Source organism: Sabethes cyaneus, chromosome 1 (assembly GCF_943734655.1).
Source record: "Sabethes cyaneus chromosome 1, idSabCyanKW18_F2, whole genome shotgun sequence".
Taxonomy (NCBI): Eukaryota; Metazoa; Arthropoda; class Insecta; order Diptera; family Culicidae; genus Sabethes; species Sabethes cyaneus.
Genome location: NC_071353.1, coordinates 59,129,616 through 59,153,635, shown reverse-complemented (window position 1 = coordinate 59,153,635; position 24,020 = coordinate 59,129,616). Strand labels below are relative to the sequence as shown.

The 24,020-nt window shown below is 36.7% G+C and overlaps 1 protein-coding gene across 1 annotated transcript; it reads right to left on the bottom strand.

Moving 5' to 3' along the window:
* Nucleotides 1–8,215: 8,215 nt before the first annotated feature.
* On the bottom strand, nucleotides 8,216–18,299 carry LOC128745672 (peroxisomal membrane protein 11C-like). Its single transcript, XM_053842755.1, has 5 exons — nucleotides 18,027–18,299; nucleotides 17,656–17,838; nucleotides 17,410–17,591; nucleotides 12,067–12,135; nucleotides 8,216–11,560 (listed from the first exon to the last, which is right to left on the bottom strand). The coding sequence occupies exons 1-5, from the start codon at nucleotides 18,084–18,086 to the stop codon at nucleotides 11,341–11,343; spliced, it is 714 nt and encodes a 237-aa protein (XP_053698730.1). The 5' UTR covers nucleotides 18,087–18,299; the 3' UTR covers nucleotides 8,216–11,340.
* Between the last annotated feature and the right edge of the window lie 5,721 nt (nucleotides 18,300–24,020).

Below are 24,020 nucleotides of genomic sequence, written 5' to 3'. Positions count from 1 at the left end.
CGTCGGAAGCGCCGGAAACCACCACTATTTCGGTGCATACATTTTCCTAGGTTTACTACTAGTCAGGGAACTAAGGGATTATCCCTTAGTTAAGTCCGAACGAGCGGCAGCGAGTAAGAACAGCGTATACCCAACATTTGTGCAGGCTGAAGGCCGTGATTATTTTCGGCCGAATATGACGTTCAGTCATACGTGTTTCAGCCTTTTGTGATTCGACCATTTGTGATTCGGCCGTTCGTGATTCGGCCATTAGATATATTATGCCATTTGTTATTTCGGCCATTTGTGTTTCGGCCATTCGTGATTCGGCCATTTGTGTTTCGGCCATTCGTATGTAATCCGAATCGATGACGACTAGTTTCACCTTAAATTACACCTTTTTCTAAAATTCAGCCTTTATAAAACCATTCAATTACCTTTACTTATTATTATTATCAATTAAATGATAAATTTGTTTGTAATAAATATGGAGAAGTACGGTATTGTTTTTGCATTACTTTGAAAACATAAAATATCAATTACTTAGTCTAAAAGCCCTGGAGAATATTTAGAGCTTTTGTTGAACAACAATAATGCATAATTATTATAATGCAAAATAGTACTCAAATTATCTTTACTCTATATTGATTTTATTTTTCAACGGCATACTTATCTTACTTTACCCTCACACGTAGTCTCGAATTTTGTGCTTGCAAAAATCAATGAATAACCATTTCTTTTAAAACATTGCTGTATTTTATCATGTAGAATATAGGTAAATTCAAGATTGTGTTGGATTTTAGAGAAATAAACGATCCAATTGCTTAGGATGTTAATTTCTCAAGGAACATTTTTGTTGAATAGTAGTTTATCAAACGCTTATTCCATTGATTTCAGTTATACAATAGTTGAATAAGCTACTCTTAAACAGTTTCCGTAACATGCGTTCATACTTTATAGTTGTTACACCATTTTTCATTATTGTGCCGCCGGTTCTCCTAAAGTCCTTCTGGAGAAGATGGAGGTCATTCATCCTTGGTTATCAAATCAAACAAATTTTCGTGCGAACAATATGGCACCAACTTTGCTGTATGCGAAGGAAAACCATGTGAATGTAAACAACAATGTTGATCGCCAAATAAATCATTTGCTTGAGGCAGTAGCTTTTAAAACTGCTTTGACAAACCGCTTTGTTTTTCGCACTTTTCGCCATCTAAGAAAACAACAGGTAATTTTCCCGCTCCCTCAGTTGTGTTGTTTTTTCCATCACAAGTTTTGTACTCCATAGCTGCATTCTCTACACGATCGTTCTGGTAAATTAAAAATTAGTTTGAAACAAATCTGCGTATCGTGAACTTTTACATCATTTGTGGTTTGTTGCTTCAGAAACATCAAGAATCAAACTTTTTTTTTCTTGATTGACTTGCACAAAACCCAAAAAACTCACGACCTCTGAAAAGTGTTATGGAATAATATACATACTGTTTTCAGTATTCAGTCATCAGCTGCTACGTTTTTTTATTCGCTGGTGCCGGTATCTGCCTTTCGGTATTTTAAATTTAATAGTTCCATCACTTTGATAAAGCTTTTAGTTTTTTATGTGATATGAAGTTGCCGAGGCACCCTAATTGTCCCTCGTACGGCCCTAATTACATTAGGTGAGATTGCTGGCTGCTAGCAAGCGAGTTTGTGGGCTGGTTGTAAACTAGCCCAGTGTCATCATGTCCACTAGTTGGAGCTAACAAACTCGCCTGGTGTAATTTAAGCTTCATTGATATTTACACTTTTGAGTTATTCAGCAAGCTATTAGAATTATTCGAGCAAACTTTTAGATATTTGAATCCTACTTATAAGATGTTGCGGCGTTTCGTCGTAAACGACAGAGACTGAAGAAATAAAAATAAACAAACTAGATTTTTGAACTGGCTCTTTGAATTTAACCCAAAATTTACATCGTCATTCTTTACAATCAAATATGTTGTTCAAATGTTGTTGTTGCCTTTCTGGTGGTTTGAAAACTGTTGTAAAATTCAATATCCAGGCGTTTGAATATCACAGAAGATATAGGGGAAACCTTTTTTTGAAAGCTAGTAAAATCTCTTTAAAAATTAAGCTTACTTGAATGGAGACTTTGCGCCGAACTAATAAATCGCAAGAAAAAATTTTGACTAAACATTCATTTCGGTTAATCCATTTTCATAAACACCTCAGTATTACCTGCATAATTTATATGTTTCTCTCAAAGGATAAGTAATCGAACCACATTTTGGTCAGCATACAATCGCAGAAAACTTGTTTTTGTACTTTTTTGCGGTACTTTCGAGTGTTCGAGTGTTTCGAGTTTTCGAGTAAATTCGCATTTGCAGGGTTTTGAAATTTTTATAATTTATATAACCATTTTGTTAAGTTAGTGGGGAAATTCAAGATGTTCTAGCGCACTATATATGAAAATTCTCGGCTAATCCCATATGTGTTATAAACTTATTGATTAATATTTTATGAAATAGAAGGATTAAATAATCTTTCACTAATTATTCCGTTCATTCCATAAATCATCTTGACTTAAAACTAACTCATAGAGGGATTAATCTATTTCGTATAGAGCGTTACGCACATATATTTCGGACATTTGCAGCAAAACCAAATGGAAATGTCTAAAATATATACGTGTTACGCTCTGTCCAAAATAGATTAATCACCCTATACATAAGTATCGAGGCATGCTGAAACATAATAAAAGGGTTTCCTTTCTAAAAAAAATGCAGTCAAATGCACTTTTGACTTTAGTTGTTTTGTATGATTTCTCTAAATTTTGCTCAAGAAATCTGTATATCTGACATTGCTTGTTTGAACTAGATTTTCACTGCTAAGTTATAAAAATAAGTATTTGCGGGAAAGGTATAACACATAGTTTAGAAATCAACCTTACAAGAGAAACATGGTAATTTATTTTAATGTAAGACCATACGAGATTTCAAGTATTGTATTATTTTTAGAATCTAATTATTCTTAAAAACTGTTGCACATTTACATACATTTCAAGCAATCAATCATTTTCTAACATCAACGTGCAATACTCTATTTATAATATTTATTGATTCTAAATAGCTAATAAGATGGTTAATTTTTACAGTAAATTTTGTTTGTGGTGCTAAATAGAATGAGATTGTTTTTAAAAGAAAGGTTTTTATAGCGTTTGAATCTCATTTTAATTAGTGAATTTCAGATTAACATTCGCATTGATATCTGGTTGCATTTTAGCCAAGCACATCAATGCATCGTAATAACAGTAATATTACTACAGATATAAGTGATTATATTTTGTATTTGGAAGCAATATAACCAGTTTGGAACCATGAAAAATTGAAGAGTTGATTCACTATTATTAGCGATATCGGTGAATAGTCTACAATATAACATGTTCAATAATTTTACTGATGTATGTTATAATATGCTTATTGCTGAGAATAAACTACAAATATAACGAGATCGAGAGCACGGGGTGCGACAAATTCACTTAGGACCAATAGACGAAAATCAAACCGATAGCCTGAAGGGCACAACGTTCGGTGAGCCATCTAACGAAAGAATCAAAAACTATTTAACAAAAACATTTGTCGTAGATGGTAGCAAAAGTAAAAAATAAAACGAACGAGTTTCAGCTACGATAATCAAATGCAAAGCATATACAAAACTATTTATATTAATTCATATATAGCCAAACAAGTTATTATCACAGAGATAAAATACTCAACAACAAACAGTATAAATTCAAAATACGTAAACGAGATGACACAATAAGCAACCAAACAATAACGTCTGAACTTTCATTATCGAGAATAAATCGTATCTTGAATCCATTATCAACTACTACCAGTGAAATTCAATTTATTCTCAACTTAAACAAAAACTTTCACCAGAGAGAAAGAGTGCATGACAATAATATTTTACAGGAAAACGACTGACGTATTTTATCGGTACGGTAAAAGGCAGAGAAGGTACCATTAGTTTGTTTCATTCGTTTGCTTTTCAATTAGGCTACCGCATTATTCAATTATTCATTGTGACTACACCAGCTGAAAATACTGTTTAAAGTTGAGTCGCTAGTTCAAGAATGAGTTATAACTCAACACAAAATCGTATCTTATCGGAATTTAAACAATGCGATTACCGAATAAAACAATAGAACATCAAAGCAGCTGCATCGAAACTACTCTCTCTAAATATGAGTTTTGTAACTAATAACTGTCCACCCTACAATTGATTGATATATCACATTCCCTTATTGCTACATTAATGTTTTGTAGAAACGTGTGCTTGGCTACCCGAGTAAAACTGAACGGTAAACATATTTCAAAGTCGTTCCTTGAGTATTTCGCTGTTAAAATCTAGTTTTGTTATCATCTTAAAATAAAATCTGGAGCATGTACTCTAAATTTGCTTTTATTTTGTTTTTTCATTTCAAATAAAAAAAAATGTTGATATATTTAAAGATATAGGTGAGAGACGTCTTTTTTTATGATAGCTACCAACGAGCTCTTTAATCCATTTGAAAGCTATAGGTCACCAACGTATTTTGGACCCCATCAGCAGCTGTACATAATTTGGACACTTACAGCAAAATCAAACGGAAGTGTCGGAAACAGCTGCTGATGGGGTCCAAACTAGGTTGGTTACCAAAGGTTGGAAAACTCGCAAAATGAACATATACGCCGAGCATCGGCAAACGGTTTACGGTTTTATCATGATAAAACAGCTACGCGAACGGTTCAATTCGCCTATAGCATGAGCCACATACATTCACGCTTTATAGCATCGCTGAATATACGAATATCGTGAGCAACGCAAAAGTGCGAGTTACCGCCTTCTGCTGCTTGTAAAGCCACTAACACTACTTTAAAATATTCCCTTTTCGTGGTAATATTATTTTGAATACTTTCCGACGTCCCCGGGCATCCTATATCCGCTAAATCCAACACGCTCAATGTTCAATATTCAATTTTTGAATGAATTCTGATCTTTTCGTGATTGAAAATTCAAAGCTGATGCGTGCATTATCAGCTAAGCAGGCGCGAATTCTCCAACCACTGTTCGTTACCCTATCCTATCCTTCTATCGGAAAAAAAATTCAGTCGTTTTAGTTATAAGCCAAATTAGTTACAATCATAAATGTGAAAGTGTAATTTTGTCTCACTGTTAACCAGCAGGTGGGAAGAGTGAGACAACGAGCATTGCATACTGAGACACCTCATCATTAATTGGCCTAACGTCTTACGGGAAGGCCTGCGCAGTATAATTTCTCCATCTATTTCGGTCCATGGCAGCTGGTCTCCAGTTCCGCGGGCACCCAGTGCTCACCAGATCTCGCTCCACCTGGTCTTGCCACCTCGCTCGCTGTGCCCCTCTTCGCCTTGTTCCAACCGGATTCGATGCGAAAACCATTTTTGCAGGAGAGTTGTCCGGCATTCTAGCAACATGTCCTGCCCAGCGTATCCGTCCAACTTTAACCACTTTCTGAGTACTGGGTTCGCCGTAGAGACGGGCGAGTTCGTGGTTCATTCTTCGTCTCCATACACCGTTCTCTTGCACTCCGCCAAAGATGGTTCTTAGCACCCGCCGTTCGAAAACTCCGAGTGCTCGTAGGTCCTCTTCTAGCAGTGTCCACGTTTCCTGCCCGTAGAGGACAACCGGTCTAATTAGCATTTTGTACAGTGTGCGCTTTATAGGGGGGCTCAGATTGTTCGACCGCAAGTGTTTGTGGAGTTCTTAGTAGGCCTGACTTCTGTTGATAATAATCTCACAGTTGGTATTGTTGTCCTATGTTGCCAGCGAGCCAAGGTAAGTATACAAACTCGCCGACTACCTCGAACTCTTCCTCGTCGATTACTACGGTACTGCCCAAGCGAGCCCTGTCGCTGGTCGCGCTCGGTCCCGCCCGTCAGCATATACTTCGTTTTAGACGTATTTATCTTTAATCCAATCTTGTCTGCTTCGCGTTTTAGTCTGGTGTACTGATCTTCCACCGCCTCAAATGCTCGGCCGACAGCATCCACGTCGTCAGTGAAGGAAATAAATTGACTGGATTTATTGAAAATCGTGCCTCGCATGTCGATCGCCGCTCGTCTTATGACCTCTTCAAGCACAATGTTGAATAGTATGCAGGAAAGACCCTATCCTTGTCGAAGTCCCCTGCGAGATTCGAATGGGTCCGATAATCCACCCGAGATTTTCTACTGGATCCCATCCATCGTAGCCATAAAAGTCTTGTAAGCTTACCCGGAAAGCCGTTTTCGTTCAAAATTGTCCATAGCTCGCGTCGGTTTACACTATCATATGCGGCTTTGAAATCGGTGAACAGGTGATGTGTGGGGACTCGGAATTCGCGGCACTTCTGGAGGATCTGCCGCAGGGTGAAAATTTGGTCCGTTGTAGACCGATCCAACACGAGCAACACGGGGGCCCTACGAAGTACGAACTTCTGGACGGATCTAGCTTCGTGCCACTATTCAAAGGATGTCTAGGAGCGGTACGAATCCAACGGGGTTACTTTCGTACCCAAGCACATGAGCCCCCCAATCGCACCGAAACTAAGGTTCATCGAAAAATACTAAACTATTATCAAGGAGGCACTACGGAAGCATGCCAAGGTGGTCAAATCGGAGGAATACATGAAGAAAAAGTGGGTTTCCGTACAAAAGAAGCAGCATCCAGATGTTGTACAGAAACTTATGAGTGGAGTTAAGCGTAAGGTGCAAGCATACGGTTATGGCATTGAAGTTGAATGAAATAACTATGTCAAAAGATTACTAATGGATATATTTTATTGTCTGGAAGTTTGAAAAAGTCGGTCAACTAGATAATTTTCTACAGCATTTTTTCCGTGATGCAATTTGATGTGGGGCACCCTTTACTTGAAAGCGACAAATACTTTGGTGAGATGTAACACTGTGATCGACTGCTGAGGCTGTTTAGAGAACAAAATCTTGTGATCCATGCTAAAGATTCACTGTTTGTCATGCACTGATACAGATCGTGATCTGTGCATGGGGTGATAACTGACAGATTTGATCAAAACCGCTAATTTTCCATCGCTGCACACACTCGATCAAAGTAGAAAGCACATAGAGTTTCTCCTGGTGCTTGTCACTACAGTTCCGTAGGAAAAACACATGAGTCATATAGTTTAATGGTAAAACACTTAGAGATTATCTAATATTCACATCAACTTCTCGTGAAAGCCACATTAATTTCAAGTAGAACGACATGCGAAACGCTTTTCATAAGAAATACCCTTTATTCAAACGTGTAAAACCAGTGTAATATTTCTAATAACTCACACTATAATTCTATATGGATTGCTATAGGATAGGATCTAGTGGTAAAACACGTTGATTTGTAGTGTAAAAACTTTGACTGCTTTTAGTGGACTGCGAGTGTGCTGGAAAACATGGTCGTTGAACGTGTTTTTATTTCACGTTAATTCGAAGGGAAAAGCTTTTGAAACCCAAATGATTGGCATATGAAACAAAATTAACAATATTTGCACATTGCAATTCATGTGTAGATAAGTTCACTTGGTAAGACCGTGTCTATTTTTATCGGTGCACTGTTGACTACTCTCCCCTATCATTTTCTTCTTCTGTGTGTTGGTTTATACGAGATAACTCAACCAAAATGAAATCACACAGTGTTATCAATATCGACGACATCAAGATATAAAATTTGGTTTTCAATCGTCTCTTGAACTTTGCCCGGTTAAGCATCGGTAGGTTCAGTCGGACGGTTTTTTTACGGCGATGCACTGTGGTACCACCATAGGCCAAAAAGGGAAAACAACTTGTTTTATTTTTCGGCGTCGAATATATTTTTCTCAAACTTATTATGATCCTAAAAAGGCAAAAAAAAAACAATGTATTATTGTTGGCAGAAGTAGACCCATGGCCGTCCCTGAGGACCTTTGAGTCGCACACGGACGACTGGAAGACAAGAAGAGGTCTTAGGAACTCAAACCCAATTAGTCCCCAGAGGTTCCACCAGGGAATAGGAGCTTTGGCAAAAACCCCTAAGGGCAAAAACCCCGAATATAGCGTAGCTGATCACTAAAAAATGTGTAATTGAAGCTAGGTGATTTAACTGTCGAGCATAATAAAGTAAGCATTGGCCTAATATAAATTTTTGCAACCCATGGCAGTACGGATATGATTGAATAAAGCTTCTTTATGACTACTGACTAGAATTGTAATTTATTAACATTTTTTTAATACAGACATTACCGAAACTAACCCATACTCCAGACATAGAGAATGTTTCACAACCTAAATTTGATACTTTTAATATTAGCAATTACTTTTAATATGTACAAACTTTGATTGTACGAAAAATAATATTACAATGTATTTAAAGTTATCTCTTCTCTTTATCTGATGTTAAGCTTGGGTTAAAAACAAAGCAATGACGTTGTTTTTTCTATGTGTAGACCGTTGTACTCTATAGTTTCTTCTAACACTTCAATAGTATAACCGATTTTTTTACAAAAATAACTTCAAACTTTAAATTATATTTGAATTAAACAAGCCAGTAGATATTTTTTAACACAAGCGTTGACGGATTTAAAAGAGATTTAGAATGCTGCTTGCATTTGGATGAAATCACGTAAGGAACTGTCAACCTATATGTATTTAACACATGCCCTAGTATTGCTATGGAATCTGTTCTTACATCGTATTTTTTTCGGTCGCCCGTAATTTTGATGTACTTCGAAATAAATAAAATTTCAGCTTTGCTGACAGATTTAAAAGGATTTCTTGAAAATTAAATTGTGAATGTACTAAAAAATTGCCGGGATTTTTCCCGTTCTAATCAGGATATATAGGACTGACGATTCTTAGTTTCGCAGAAATTTTGCAAATAGGTATTAGTTGCAGGCTCGAATGAATCAGAATCAGAATGAATCGTTTCATACCTGTTTGTACCCGTTTATTTCATAAATGTTTGTCAAACGGCGATAAAATGATCTTCGCTAAGACATATTTACTGAAAGACTGTCATATCTTTTTCCTTTTTTCCTTTTTAATAAAGCGATATTGGTTAATTTAAGGTGAAATAAGTCATCATTGATTTTGTGAATTTCAAAAGCAAATTTTTTTTTTGTTTCAAACAAAAAGTTTCTTCATGAAAATATATTCTCTGTGTTCAGATTGGCAAGCTGAATGTAGTGAATACATTTTTAAATGTTTTGAGCCAAAAACTGCTTCCGAAATTGGACTTTCTAACAAAAAGTTAATGACTGCTAATTTCCCGTTAAATAAGCTTAGAAAGCGAAGCGAGTTTTTAATGATGATAGCTTGCGGCACCAAAATATTGGAAAATTGAAGCTTTTACGTTCCGACTCGTTCACTCAAGGAGAGAATTTTGGTTTTTATCGATCGTACTAATCTATGCATGGTATAAAAGATAGATTAAGTTTTCCCCTTTAAATTGAGCTACACAGCAAACAGTAAATTGTTCAAAAAATATTTACGCACATATTACATATATACATTTGAGCTAAGTCGCTAGCATTTAGAGGTGCATGAGACTATGCTCTAGAGACTAATTCTGCGTTTTTCGGCCAACAAACATAAAAACAGTTTGAAAAATATATTGTGTAAAACAATAGCTATGTAAAATGCAAAAGCCTTCTCTGTAAACAAAAGCAAGCTACTGATAGGGCATGCAGTGAGACTTTTAGGCCTTTTACTCCCGGTTATCCCTACTAGCACAGTCGTAAATAAGTTTCTTCAACAGAAAGTGCCAAAAGTGTGCTGCTTGGGATCTCTGTTCTCTGTGGATCTAAGTTATCACATCAAAAAAGTGTTTTCACCGAAATTATAGAAAATTAGGTTAGGCACTTGCGATTTGCTTTTAGTTAGACACGAGGCGATGCACGCAAGCTCAATTAGTGACATGCGATTTTTTATATTGCCTTTAAAAATTTTGTCCACACGTGGGCTACACTCTAAATAATCGACATGTCCAATTCACGTGAAAGATCATGTGAACTTCTGTACAGCAACTTACTTCATGTAGTAGTTAATCGGAAAGTTGATCAAATTTACCGGGATCGCACGTAAACGGGTTAGTATGAGTGCGAGTTACTAATAATTCACATAAATGTTACATGAAAAGTGTGATAGATGAGAATTACCTATGTTTTCACGTAAACTTGACGTGCTGATTTTTTTGTACATTAATACAATTTTTTATTTTATATATTCACCGAAAAAATCCATACGCTCGATCAAACTGGAAATCACACAGATTTTCCAACCAAATAAAACATTTTGAGATGATCTGATATTCACATCAACTCCTTGTGAAAACCACGTGAAATATTTCATTTCACATTTAATCGAAGGGAAAAACTTTTGATACCCGAATGATTGGTATACGAAACAAAATTATCAGTATTTGCACATTGGAATCTTGTCAATTCTTCTGGTAACGTCGTGTTTTTATCGGTGTAGATCGGCTGACTCTCATACACGGTCAATGTGATATTTCATATTTGTGAAGGATGCAAATTACAAATTGTTAATTACTCTAAATGCTAACTACATAGATAAATAACACAACTGTGATTTCATCACACCAGAATGAACGAACATCGCTAGCCATATCAAAGAGGTACCACATTAACAATTTCACAAAAACTGTTATTTCAATGCAAGTTGCATAAACATACTTCTGCCACATTGCATTGTTCTGGCTACCCTCCATGCAACAATTTCCGCATTATCGATGCCGATATGTTTTATGCATTTAAAAAAAAAATCTTGTGGGTTAGAAAATTTGAGTTTGAATCTTGATTCTTGTATACCAATTTTAGAAAAAAATCATTGGTGAGAATAGGTGTCTGAATCCTCGGAAAGGAGAAAAGATATTCCCAGATTTTAATGTTTGGCAGACGAATTCTGCAAACTCACTTTTTCGTACATTTTTGTAATCATCTTAGTAATAAAAAATAAAAATAAAACTGATTTTTGAAACCATCGACACTGTTCTTCGTAATAAACTATGCTCTCTTATAACCTGTATCGGTTTCAGTTGATCAGATCAGCTGAGAGAAGGCATAAAACACGGCTTCTAGTCGCTTATTGCTTTGTACCTACAAATCGGTTATTCTATTTCCGATGTACCACCCAACTTACCAGTTACCAAATCGAATAAGAGGCATGGTAAATTGAATGACACAATCGGTACATTCCTATTTTAGATCGCCTATCATACGTCAGAAATCCAGTTATTGCAACTTCTATCTACACCATTTTCTTGTTTGTTAGTAGTTTACAAGTTAAGTCTTTCCATTTCCACAGCTTTTGCCTAGGAGCTTTTACTGATAATTCTTTTTTTGGCAAAGTATTGATATAAACCGATAAAAGACGAAATAGTACCTATGAGACCGACCTGCCACGATTCGAACTTACCTCCCCAAAGCATTCCGCTTGGTAGGGTGCTACCGGCATGTACTAAATCCAACGATAGTCTGACAATTGAAATAAGTTCCATCCGTTGTTTCATCATCAACATTTTGTAAGATTGACTGTAAATGCGTAGGAAATAAAAAGTATCGAAGTTTAAACAGTTGTCATTGATTTTCTGGGTTTCAAAAACAGTTTTTACGCTCGTTATAATAATTTTGTTCACTTTACTTTACACCAGGGATGGTTTGATCACTTTGACTCATTTGAAAGTACCGTTTCAACCAAGCATAATTTGTAAAAGTTACATATAGAACATTTATATAATCTATTATCTATAATCTTGCTGAACAAGGTTTTACTGTATCTTTTAAATTTACTGTGCTACAATGCTGCTACCTCGTTGGTAGTCGTTATTTTGGTTACCAACGGGATAGCATCCGTACAGCAATATGAATACAAAAGATACAGCTTAGCTTTACTCAGTAAATTTATATATAACAACTAGTTCTATCAAATGTCCCACACATAACTTTATTAAATTTTGCTTGGCTGAGACGGTACTGCCAAATGAATCAAAAATAAGTCAAAGTGATCGAAACATCCTTGCTTTACAAATGTAGCTTACCTGGTCTCATTCTCTGATTTGTCTATGTGTGATTTATGCTGCTCCATAACAGTATAACTTCGAAGTGTTCTGTAAATTCAAATATATTAGTGATTGTCAATTGCATCTAAATAGTGAGAAGTTAGTTATTGAATCAGTTCAAAAATGATGATGATTCCGACGAGGGACAAACAAATTTTCATTAGAAAACAGGTATCAAAGAACGCTTCTGCGAAACTGACAGTTACAAAAATGCGCTTATAATTCATTGATGTAAAAACTAGCTTTAAATTGTGCAAGAAGCTGAACGTATCCCATCTTTGAGCCGCAAGCCGAAACATGTCGGGATAAAGACGGAGGAATCTTGTCGGATGAACGTGAGGTGATCGAAAGGTAGAAGTAGCATTACAATGAGCACCTGAATGGCGCGGAGACGGAATACCAAGAAAGCAGGGAAAATGACTACATCAGTAAGGCGGATAATGGTGATGAGCCGACCCACACAACAGGTGAAGTGATTGAAGCCATCAAACAGCTCAGTAACAACAAGGTAGCGGGCAAAGATGGTATCGTTGCGCAGCTTATCAAGATGGGCCCAGATAGGTTGGCTACCTGCCATCCTATCGGTTGATCGGTTGATAGTCAGGATCTGGGAAACGGAACAGCTGCCGGAGGAGTGGAAGGGGGGAGTAATATGCCCAATATACAAAAAGGACGACAAGTTGAAATGTGAGAACTACCGAGCGATTACCTTTCTCAACACCGCCTATAAAGTGCTTTTTCAGATCATCTATCGCCGTTAGTAAGTAGATTCGTGGTAGGTTATCAAGGCGGTTTTCTGGACGGGCGATCGACAACGGACTACAGCTTTGCGCTGCGTCAGATCCTCCAAAAGTGTCGCGAATAGCAAGTCCCTACGCACCACCTATTCATAGATTTCAAGGCCGCTTACGATACTATCGACCGTACAGAGCTATGATAAATTATGAACGAAAACGGCTTTCCAAGTCCTTTTTAAACACGCATGGGACTCCGACAAGACGATGGTATTTTCTGTCTCCTGTATTCAACATCGCGCTAGAAGGTGTTATAAAACGTGCGGGTTTTAACATGCGGGTAAGATCTTCAATGAACCTAGCGAATTTTTCTGTTTTGCTGACGACGTGGACATTTTCGGAAGGACGTTCCAGGTGGTTGCTGAGCAGTATACCAAACTGAAACGTGAACCAAGATTAGTGGTGAAGGTTAGATTAGTGGTGAATACGTCTAAAACCAAATACCTGTTAGCAGGAGGAACCGATCGCAATCGAGCTCGATTAGGCAATAGTGTGTTAGTCGACGGAGATGAGTTCGAATTTGTATACCTCGTGTCCTTAATGACGTGTGATAACTAGCAGAGAAATACGCAGACGTATTCTTGCCGGGAGTCATACTTACTACGGACTCCACAAGACCCTGAAGTCTGGTAAGCTTCACCCTCGTACTAAATGTACCATGTACAAAACGCCGAAAGCCCTCTACGGATACGAAACGTGGACAATGTTTGATGGGGACTTGAAAGTACTGGCCGTTTTTGAACGTCGTGTGCTTAGGACCATTTTTGGCGGTGAATGAAGGAGAAGGATGAACCACGAGTTGGCGCAGCTCTTCGGTGAACCCAGTAACCAGAAAGTTGCTAAAGCTTGAAGGGTACAACGGGCAGGACATTTTATGAAAATACCGGCCAACAAGCTCGCAAAAATGGTGTTGGCCTCGAATCCGACTGGTACCAGACGCAAACGTGTGCGGCGTGTTCGATGGTAAGATTAAGTGGAGCAAGATTTGGAAAGTATGGGACATTCGAGAAATTGTAGACGGGCAGCTATGAACCAAGTTTGTTGGCGAAACATTATTATGCAGGTGAAATCCTAAAGGACGGACATGGCACCAGGATAAGCATTTCTGGCTTTTCTTTAAATAACGGTAATTTTTACAATCGTCAGAGACGATGGTAAACAAAAGCAACAAAGGTGTTTATAATGTCCAAACAGAGTGGGACAAGAGATGATGAGAAAGGAGCGGCAAAATAGGTAAAGGCAAAATAGGTCATTGAAGCGACATTTATTAAAGTATGTGTACCGTTGGGGGGCTCCGTAGCCGCAAGGTTACCGAGTCTGCTTTGACAAGCGAGTGGTCATGGGTTCGAATCTTAGTAGAATCAAGCCATTCGATGTCAAGTGACTTTATCATGGGTTTATTCTCAGGCCCCCCTCGTTTACCCTTCCTTCATGCTGAATTCTATGTTTTTCCACTGAAGCCTCTTGACAGTGCAAAAGTCCCTCCTACAGTTAAGTGTACTGGTCAGAGGAACGAAGTCCTCGCCAGGGACGGCTATAATACTGGCAGTGAGGAATAGGTGGGTAAGGTAGATTAAGCTTTGAAGGAAGGGTAAACCCCAATACACACAAGCACGCATAAAATTTAATAAGCATATCGACCATTCAATAGCGATTATAGCAAAAAGAAATGCAGTGCAGGTTATACAGCAAACACCCGGGCGATATCACAATAGATCATCTTTACTGGTCGCAGTGATGAGTCCACACAGGAAAAAAAATGTGTACCGTTCCTCTTCACTCAAGCTGGTGAATCGGCTGATCGAACCAAGTTATAACGGGAGCCAATTGTGTGTAACCGGATTCCAACCCGATTACTAAAATATTGTAAATTAACAAGCCCAAACAAAAAAATATTTTAAAAATTTTCAAAGAAACAGAACATCGTTTCCATCATGGGAATATTTAAATATTTGAAAATATTTTTTTTAAGATACATACACACTTTTAAATTGGTTTTTCTTTTTTCACCTGGAGCAAACTAAACAACTTCCAGATGGAAGTGCTTTTTTTGTCTTCAAAACAAAAAAGTTCCCTTTGAAGAACTCAGTAGAACCCTCAAAAAAATTGATTCAAAAATGTATGATTTATAAAATATTTATACAATATTTAAAAAAATGCTATTTTAGTGTGTTTTTTAAATTTTGTGAAGGCACTATGTTTTAGCGCTATGTTAAAAAAATCAATGAACACACCTCACTTGGAAAATTAGGCGTTTGCACGCCATAGAAAACCATCGCGTTTTTGATGGTTTCGTTCCACTGTGCACTGATTGCTAGAGTTTGGAATGATTTTAGATGTTATCGCTTCCACTGCAAATTTTACAATCATGATATAAAGCGTAAAAACGCGGTTTAGAGAGATAAAACATTTCGGTAATCCTTTTTTGAGACATATTTAAATCCCATATGAAAAAATTAGTTTACGACCGACATTGACAATGAATTCTTTCTATACCAAACAAGTTTTTATAATTGCTGCACAAAACATAAAGCAAGATAACAGTTGACCACGTGTTCCAAGCGCTAATTTTGGTTTCTTGTGATATCTACTGATATGAATGTTCGACAGTTACGCAGGGGAAAGTTCATTTAATATCATTTTTTAATGCATACGATGTCAGTATTGCAAATAAAATAAACATTTCAGATTTGTTGAACAACGAAAGATTAAACAGAACCTTCTAATTTCAGTAAAAATGAGATTTTTTTATGAAATTTTGTACATCGGCCTAGTTTACGGAAGCATCAGCAAGCTAAAAACATTTCCAAATTTCCATAGAAAACTCTTTCAATCGAACATGCGCCGTCGTAATTCATTACCATTAAATTATCATCACTAGAAGGCTAAACACTGGATACTGAATTTTGATTAAATAAATGATGTCCGAGAAAATCTATAAACAGCCTTTGAAGTTTTCTGGGATGATAGAAGTCATCGAGTTTTCTAAATATAATTTTCCACTATCAGGCGATAAAACAATCCCGTGTAAAGAATTTCGTAAAATTTTGGGACTCTTCAACGCAAAGATGTACCTTAATTTTAAAAATTTTGTGGGATTGAAATAAGTAAATAAAATTCGATTGTAAGCCTAACCTCGTGTTTTTGTGTTGACCTAAAACAGACATAGTCGAAGCAAATCGTAGAATACAATGAAACAGAAGTGTATATAGTATCCATAGGGTAGGACCATTGGCGGAACCAGGGGCGGGGGGCAAAGGGGCTAAGCCCTCCCTAGAAAAGATTTAGCCTAGAAAAATTGACTAAGTTGGAAAAAACCAATAGTTAGATAACTGTAAGTAAGAGAAACTTCAGAGTAAAGTTTATTTGCATCACTGTTATAAGATTCCAGGCATTAATTTACATTTAATTTTAATATGCCGACGAAATAAAACGGTTGAAAAAATTCCGGGGGCTATAGCCCCTCCTTAAAATGAAAGCTAGTTCCGCCACAATTGGTAGGACAAGACATGAAGGGGAAAGAGCGAAAAATTAGATAATAGAGAGTCATTTGTAGCATGTTGTATTTTGCCAAGCTATGACATCTCCGGGTGTCAAACGGGGTTATACATGGCCGTTTACTACCGGTTTGAAACGCAAAGGACTTGTATATTAACCTAAGGTTTTCTATATGATTTAGCGGTATTGTAACCCTTAAACCATAGGAGTTTGATAAAATACATACACTATAACCACTATATAAACGCGTGACACTTGTTCAGATTCAGCTATTGTTGGTTGGGTTGGGTTATTTTTATATATTGTATCTAAAAACAATATGATTATGTAATAAACGATAAATAGTTAACACAAAGACACTATCTTGTGTCTATCAACTTGCAATAATTTTGAGTGCATCACTTGCTTAGCAAAGTTGACCTTATCTAAAATCTCTATCAACCGTCTTCAAAAAATATGTCAATCTAATCACAACTGTTCTCTATGTCGAAGATTAATTAAACTTTACAAATGTTGACCAACATTAGAAAACGACCAATAAGCCCAACGTCAGACAAACCGAGTGAGTGTTTTTTGCTGGAACAGCAGAGGAAAATGAACTCTTACTCGGCTTATTTGACGTTTTTCTAATGTTAGTTCATAAATACTCCGTAAAAATATTCAAGAGTAATCAATTAGACCGTAATACATTTCAAATGCAAGGAGGGGTACTCAATTTGGCCAAGGAGTAAATTGGTAAATTGATAAGTACGCGACATTGTTTGGAAAACTTTAATTAGCGACGTTTCTTCTATGCGGGAGCAAAACTATAGGCGTCGAGAAATGGGGATAAAATTGGTTGAGTTTGAGATATATGTATATCAAATTTTTCAAGTCAGTGAAACCGTTAAAAGCACATAGGTAGCAGTAAATAATAAATAGTATACATGGCCCGAAACATTCAAAACCTAACAGATACCAAACTAATTATGAAATTCAGTTTTTTCAAGATTTAGCTAAAATTTGCATAACAATAATTCTGTCCACTTACTTCATCAAATTAAGGTAGATGGAGGCAACCCAGAGTATCGAGTTCATAGTGTCCCACTTGGTAGGATTTTTCACGTTAAGAAGTTTGTGTTCAATCATCCAGCAAATTTTATCCACAGGATAATACACGTGATCGATAATGTTCGTAATAAATCCTATAAGGCCCATGATTCGGTCTGCTTCCTAGAAACGAATGTGGGTACTACAAATGTTACGGTAAATCGTAAGACTATGCAAAAGTTCAAACCTTGCTACCAGTTCCATAATTCAACGAATAGCTAATCATAGGGAGATCGTCCAATAATCGCAATGTCGCTCGTGTTTGCGACATTTTAGAGCTGAATATGGCTAGCTTTTTGGACAAATCGGGATCGTTGCTGACATACATCCCTGCAGCTAGCTTCGTTGTATAACATAATGTCCTTACAATCTGAAAATAAGCATCAAATGTGTACGTAAATAGAAACTATGAAAAGGTTATCTTGCATTTGTGTTTAACGCGGAAACCCAAACCGGTATTTTGCCAAATAAACTTGATCCCTGCTTATGTGGTGTTTTGGCTGACGTGTTGAAAGTGAAAGTTGTTCTCAAAGACGTACTACGTGGATTACTACGTACCTTGTCCCGACCCGTATAGGTATCCAACATTTCACACACTTCATTTAAAGCTTTACTCATCTTGCAAATTAACGTAATTGCAAATAACTTAAAAAATTCACAGAAAACTGAATGTCGAATGTAAACTTAGTACTATTGTGGAGAACTTTAAATCGAAGGCGTAAAACTAACACGAATTAATAGGGAATTGAAACGGTTTCGAGAAATGAAGAGTTCTTAATAATGCAGCATTGCTAAAAACTCCAAAACACGAATATTCACTGTTGACTGCCGTGAAACGACTGATTCTTTAACAATCTTTCAGTTTTGTTTACCACCCCATTGAAACGATAACCATACTGCTACTACACAAACTTAAGCTATTGGTTGTGTGATTGCGATTGCAATGAGTGAGGAGCACGATAGATACCGTTGTATTTACAAATTTACCATAAAGCGAAAAGGAGAGGGTGTGCGTGCTAGTAGTAAAATGAGTAAAACATATGACTTTGACATGACGTGATGCCTCATTGGCCATAATCTCTACACTCAAAATAATCCATCATACAAAAATCTATACACTTACGTGAGGAAAAATCACGTAAATTTTACTACACATCAGAGCTGCCATAAATACAGATATTTGTGCATGCATAAATTTGGAACCCTTACCGTTTTCTCCGGAGTACAGCAAAGTTTCGTTAATTGGTGGTTCGTTAATTGGGCGGTTCGTTAATTGGGCGTTCGCTAATTGGGCTATGTGACAACTTGAATGTCAAAATTGTATGGAATTTTCGAGTTTAGAATTTTCTAACAACTGTCAGTCGGCCCAATTAGCGAATCAGCTGGAGTGCAGTCGTGGCCCAATTAACGAATTCAGGCTGTATTTAATTTTCTCGATCTAAAATCTAAAAGGAACATTAGTAGAGCCAGAAACCACAGCAACTGAAATAACTGATGGGTCCCTAATTTATGCATGCACAAATATCTGTATTTGTGGCAGCTCTGTTACACAGGGAGCTACGCGATTTTAACTTGAATATTGTAGAAAAAATAATAATGCCATGTGCCCCCGCTGGTATGACTTTCTTTAATCTGAATATTTTTAATCTGTACCCTGGTGGTATGAATGCGTTCACATTAAAAACCGATCAAGCATCATACACAATTGACGTTAAAGTTGACCGGGTAAATTGAAAAAAAAAAGCAAAAAAACTTAATACGTTTCCTGTTGCTCAAGAACTTTGGCAATATAGCTCATATGGAACTTACCTCTCGCCAGAACTACCCAGGTAACCAATAAGCATTAAAATAAGCTGTAAATCAGTCGTTTATTAGCATCCCTGGCGTTTTATACTGCAGGTTGTTGTTTATCAGCTTTTTGACTGCATAACTGTAGTAAATTGGCATCCACAATTCTATTTAAATTCTTCTTGTTGGTAACTAGCAGCGAATAGGCATTGTCAGCATTATAAGAGGGCTAGCAGTAAAGTAGCCGCATATTTTGCCAAAATAGCATTTAAGTAGCATTTAAGGCAACTTAAATGCTTATTGGCTTGCTTTTAAATTGCATTGGAAATGCTTATTGGTTACCTGGGTAAAAATAGAGCATTTTTGTCGAAATTGCCGAGCCAATTACCTCTTCTACAAACCGGACGTTTAGAATTCGCGCATGTTTGAAATGTTTTCAAAACGTTTGTTTTCGTCAAATCAAAACAACAAGTTCATAGGGTGCGCGTCTTGCGTCTATGTGAAAATGAATAGAGTTACCAAATATTCAGATTAAAAATTAACTCGTCCAATCTCAACGAGGTTTTTTCATATTAGCGGGGGTTGAGTGTACCTATCTAGTTTTCACGTAAACGCATTACAATGTGCTTTGTGTATAAGTTAATTTATATCCAGCTTTTTACGCGCTATAATGGTGGCCGCTATAAATTGTGTTCGTAATATGCGAACAATCTTTTTGACAACTCTGCATACATCAATTCTGGCACTCTTCTCTTGCAGCACTACCGTGCTCTTTCTTTCGTTTACGTCAAAGAAGGAAAGCAAAACTGTGCGAAATGTAAACAAAACTATTGCCTTCCTTCTTTTGCGTAAACGAGCAACACTGCCGTACAGGAGAAGAGTGCCCAGTTTTGATGTATGCAGAGTTGTCAAAAGATTGTTCACATATTACGAACACAATTTATAGCGTCCGCCATTATAGCGCGTAAAAAGCTGGATAGAAATATTAAAAATGTCTACTTTCTTCATTACATACGTGGCGTTTGTAATGTAACTATTGTAACAAATATCGTCCTATAGACACCTATATATATTTTGTTGTTTGCAACCGAGGGGCAAGACGCTTCATAATATTATCATAATATTAATATATTAGGCTCTATTAAAACCCTATAAATGTATAAATAAATGTAACTTTATAGGGCTTTCGGTTATATTATGGGTGGGAAAGGTCAATATATTAAGGTTGGAAAAATATTTCCATAGGGAAAAGTAATATATTTTCGACAGTGTCTTGCCCCTCGTTTGCAACCTTAGTAGTAAACAATACGAATATGATCTGTAAAAGAAACGCTCTATTTATTGTAGCAAAATTAAAATGAAACGTTTTCCTGAATGCCTCGTTAGTTATAAAGAAATAAAATCGAAATAAAGAAGTGTGATTACCCAGGTAACCAATAAGCATTAGTATTAGCAGTGAATCAATCGTTTATTAGCATCCCTAGCGTTTTATACTGCAGGTTGGTATTTATCAGCCTTTTGACTGCATAACTGTTGTAAATTGGCATCCGCAATTCTAATTAAATTCGTCTTGTCGGTAACTAGCTGCAAATAAGCATTGTCAGCATTAGAAGAGGGCTAGCAGTAAAATAGCCGCATATTTTGCCATAATAGCATTTAAGTAGCATTTAAGGCAACTTAAATGCTTATTGACTTGCATTTAAATTGCATTGGAAATGCTTATTGGTTACCTGGGTATGCTTCTGTGGCCTTCACCTTCGGTATAGAATAGTGGCTCAATTTTTGCCCATTGTTAATGTTAAAAATTCTTCGATAACGATGACAAATTTTGCACATATGACACCGCTCATGCCATAAAAACACCCAGATAACACAAAATCGTAATAGAAAGTTCACATTAAATCGTTTTCATGTCAATTTCACATTGGAATTGTATAATGCTTAAAGTATGTCAAATCGAAGTGAACAATAAGTTGTTTTGCAGTCGTGCGTGTCTTCATATACAATTCATGACTGTGAATTATAAAGTAGGATAGACAATTGCAATATTTGATTATATCTTAATCATATATTCAGGAGTATTTAGTTGCGTGTTATAAAAACTGCGCAAAATAGAATTACAAATAGTTGTCAAAATTTTCGCACGTATATCGCCTCCACTTTGGTACATATATGTTCTTATATGGCGTGAAATATAACTTTTTCGTTCAGATATGATTTCGTATACCTCAGTTGCAATCGAGATATACAAACCAAATGGTTTACTGGGCACTAGTGCTGGGAAAACGATATTTTTACCTTATACCATAGACTCACAGACGTAACACTTCGAACAAATTAGGAACGAAAAACACGAAATTGATTCGAGGTGTGTGTGTGTTTTTTTTAAAATGAGGAAACGTTCTATGCCTGGTACACTAATGATAGTAATCATCATGTAGCTCGGTGTGGGACTCTAACCCACAGTTCCAGGTACCAAGTTTTCATTCCATATCCTTATTTCGTCGCCTTGGTCCATGCCGAATGTATTCTGCAAAGTTTTAGAGCATATTACTGCAAGAAATTTTGCTAAAGACAGTACCCAGGTAACCAATAAGCATTTCTAATGCAATTTAAATGCAAGCCAATAAACATTTAAGTTGCCCTAAATGCTACTTAAATGCTATTTTTGTAAAATAAGCGCCTACTTTACTGCTAGCTCTCCTATAGTGCTGACAATGTTTATTTGCAGCTTGTTACCGACAAGAAGAATTTAAATAGAATTGTGGATGTCAATTTACAACAGTTATGCAGTCAGAGGGCTGACAAACAGCAACCTGCAGTATAAAACGCCAGGGATGCTAATGAACGATTGATTTACTACTTATACTACCCAGATAACACAAAATCGTAATAGAAAGTTCACATTAAATCGTTTTCATGTCAATTTCACATTGGAATTGTATAATGCTTAAAGTATGTCAAATCGAAGTGAACAATAAGTTGTTTTGCAGTCGTGCGTGTCTTCATATACAATTCATGACTGTGAATTATAAAGTAGGATAGACAATTGCAATATTTGATTATATCTTAATCATATATTCAGGAGTATTTAGTTGCGTGTTATAAAAACTGCGCAAAATAGAATTACAAATAGTTGTCACAAATATAACTTTTTCGTTCAGATATGATTTCGTATACCTCAGTTGCAATCGAGATATACAAACCAAATGGTTTACTGGGTACTTGGAATGATTCTCAAAGTACACTTGTCGAAAGTTGGGAGAGTACGATGGCTCGGTCACGTCGCAAGAATACCGGCTGACCATGCAGTGAATATGTTCTCTTCTAGACCTCCATCGGCCTTAAGGGCCCCATACACGTAAGCAGGGCTGTCCTGCACTCAGTGCGCACTTTGTTGCCTAACTTTTAAGTTTTAACACTGTCTTTGAGCACACTGTTCCTTTTATTCTAGGCCTTACTTTTAACTTTAGCTCTAGAAAAACTAATCACACAAAAATAATTTAGCTAGATTACCCTACTTATGGTACACACTTTATATAATAATTAACTTTAATTCCCGACGCGCACTTCTATTCGGGTTCAGAGTCAAGCACGGAAAGAAAGCATCCCGTTAGATGCCAAGCCTAGGAAGCTAATTCTTGTAGTTAGATGGACAAACTGTCGAGTTTTGACATTTTGGTCACATCCGTTCCGTAACATATCCCTTAGTGACGTCGGTAGTGAATGTCTCGCTACCAACTATTTATTTATTGGAGTATGTTCATACCCTCCTCCCGAAAACTGTTCAGTGTGGACGAGGCTTGTGACATCTACATTGAGATGCGCACTCACCGCTCTCGCAATGTTGACAATCTGGTCAGGGGCGTATACAGGGTGTTGGGACTCGAATACTCTGATCAAGGGAAAAAGGATTTGAACTTGGGATGGAGTCACAAGACTATGCTGATTGGAACCACCGGTTGCAACATCCTCAGAAGAAACCGCCAAGTACCACGGTAGACGTTAGCTCGGTATGTGAGAAGATACAAAGCGGTTATGTCAGGACAGGGAGTGGACCAAATTGGTTCTTTCAAAACTGTTTTCACTCCCGCTGGTGGACGAGGGCGGGTGGACCATATTTAAGGATATGGAGGTTTGATGCTACGGTGTAATAACCCGTGAAATCAGGAGCCTCGTATACCAGCTAATGGAGGGAAACGGATAAGCTTATGTTTTCAGCAACAAAACAAGTGTCATCCGAAACTTTCTTTATGTGCTCGAGAGGCAACCATGCGGCTCGATTGCAAGGGTGCAAACGGGTAGCGGTCAATAATTTGTTCGACGTTTTGTGTTTGTGTATGTACGTATGTATATATATATATATATATATATATATATATATATATATATATATATATATATATATATATATATATATATATATATATATATATATATATATATATATATATATATATATATATATATATATATATATATATATATATATATATATATGTATTTGTGGATGTGTGCTAGTATTACTTGCATACACCTCCCAAGCATGTGCTCATAAGAGTGCGCATTATGAGTCAGCGGGTGCTTATTTTGCCCCATGCATGAACTTAAATTGCAATTTTCATCGTCATATCAATTCATTTTCAATTTTACTGTTTACAGATTGCCATTAATTATCGATAGAAACTAAATTTATGTTTTGCAATAACGACACTTTCAAAAATCAATCTGTTTGAATGCTTAAAGTAGCCAACAAATTAGGGT

Coding starts and splice junctions, on each gene's coding strand:
- LOC128745672 (XM_053842755.1), bottom strand. CDS start 18,086: ATGAGTAAAGCTTTAAATGAAGTGTGTGAAATGTTGGATACCTATACG. Junction 12,136..17,409: donor ATCTACCTTAATTTGATGAA/GTAAGTGGACAG, acceptor TTGAATTTACAG/AACACTTCGAAGTTATACTG. Junction 11,561..12,066: donor AAATCAGAGAATGAGACCAG/GTAAGCTACATT, acceptor ACGCATTTACAG/TCAATCTTACAAAATGTTGA.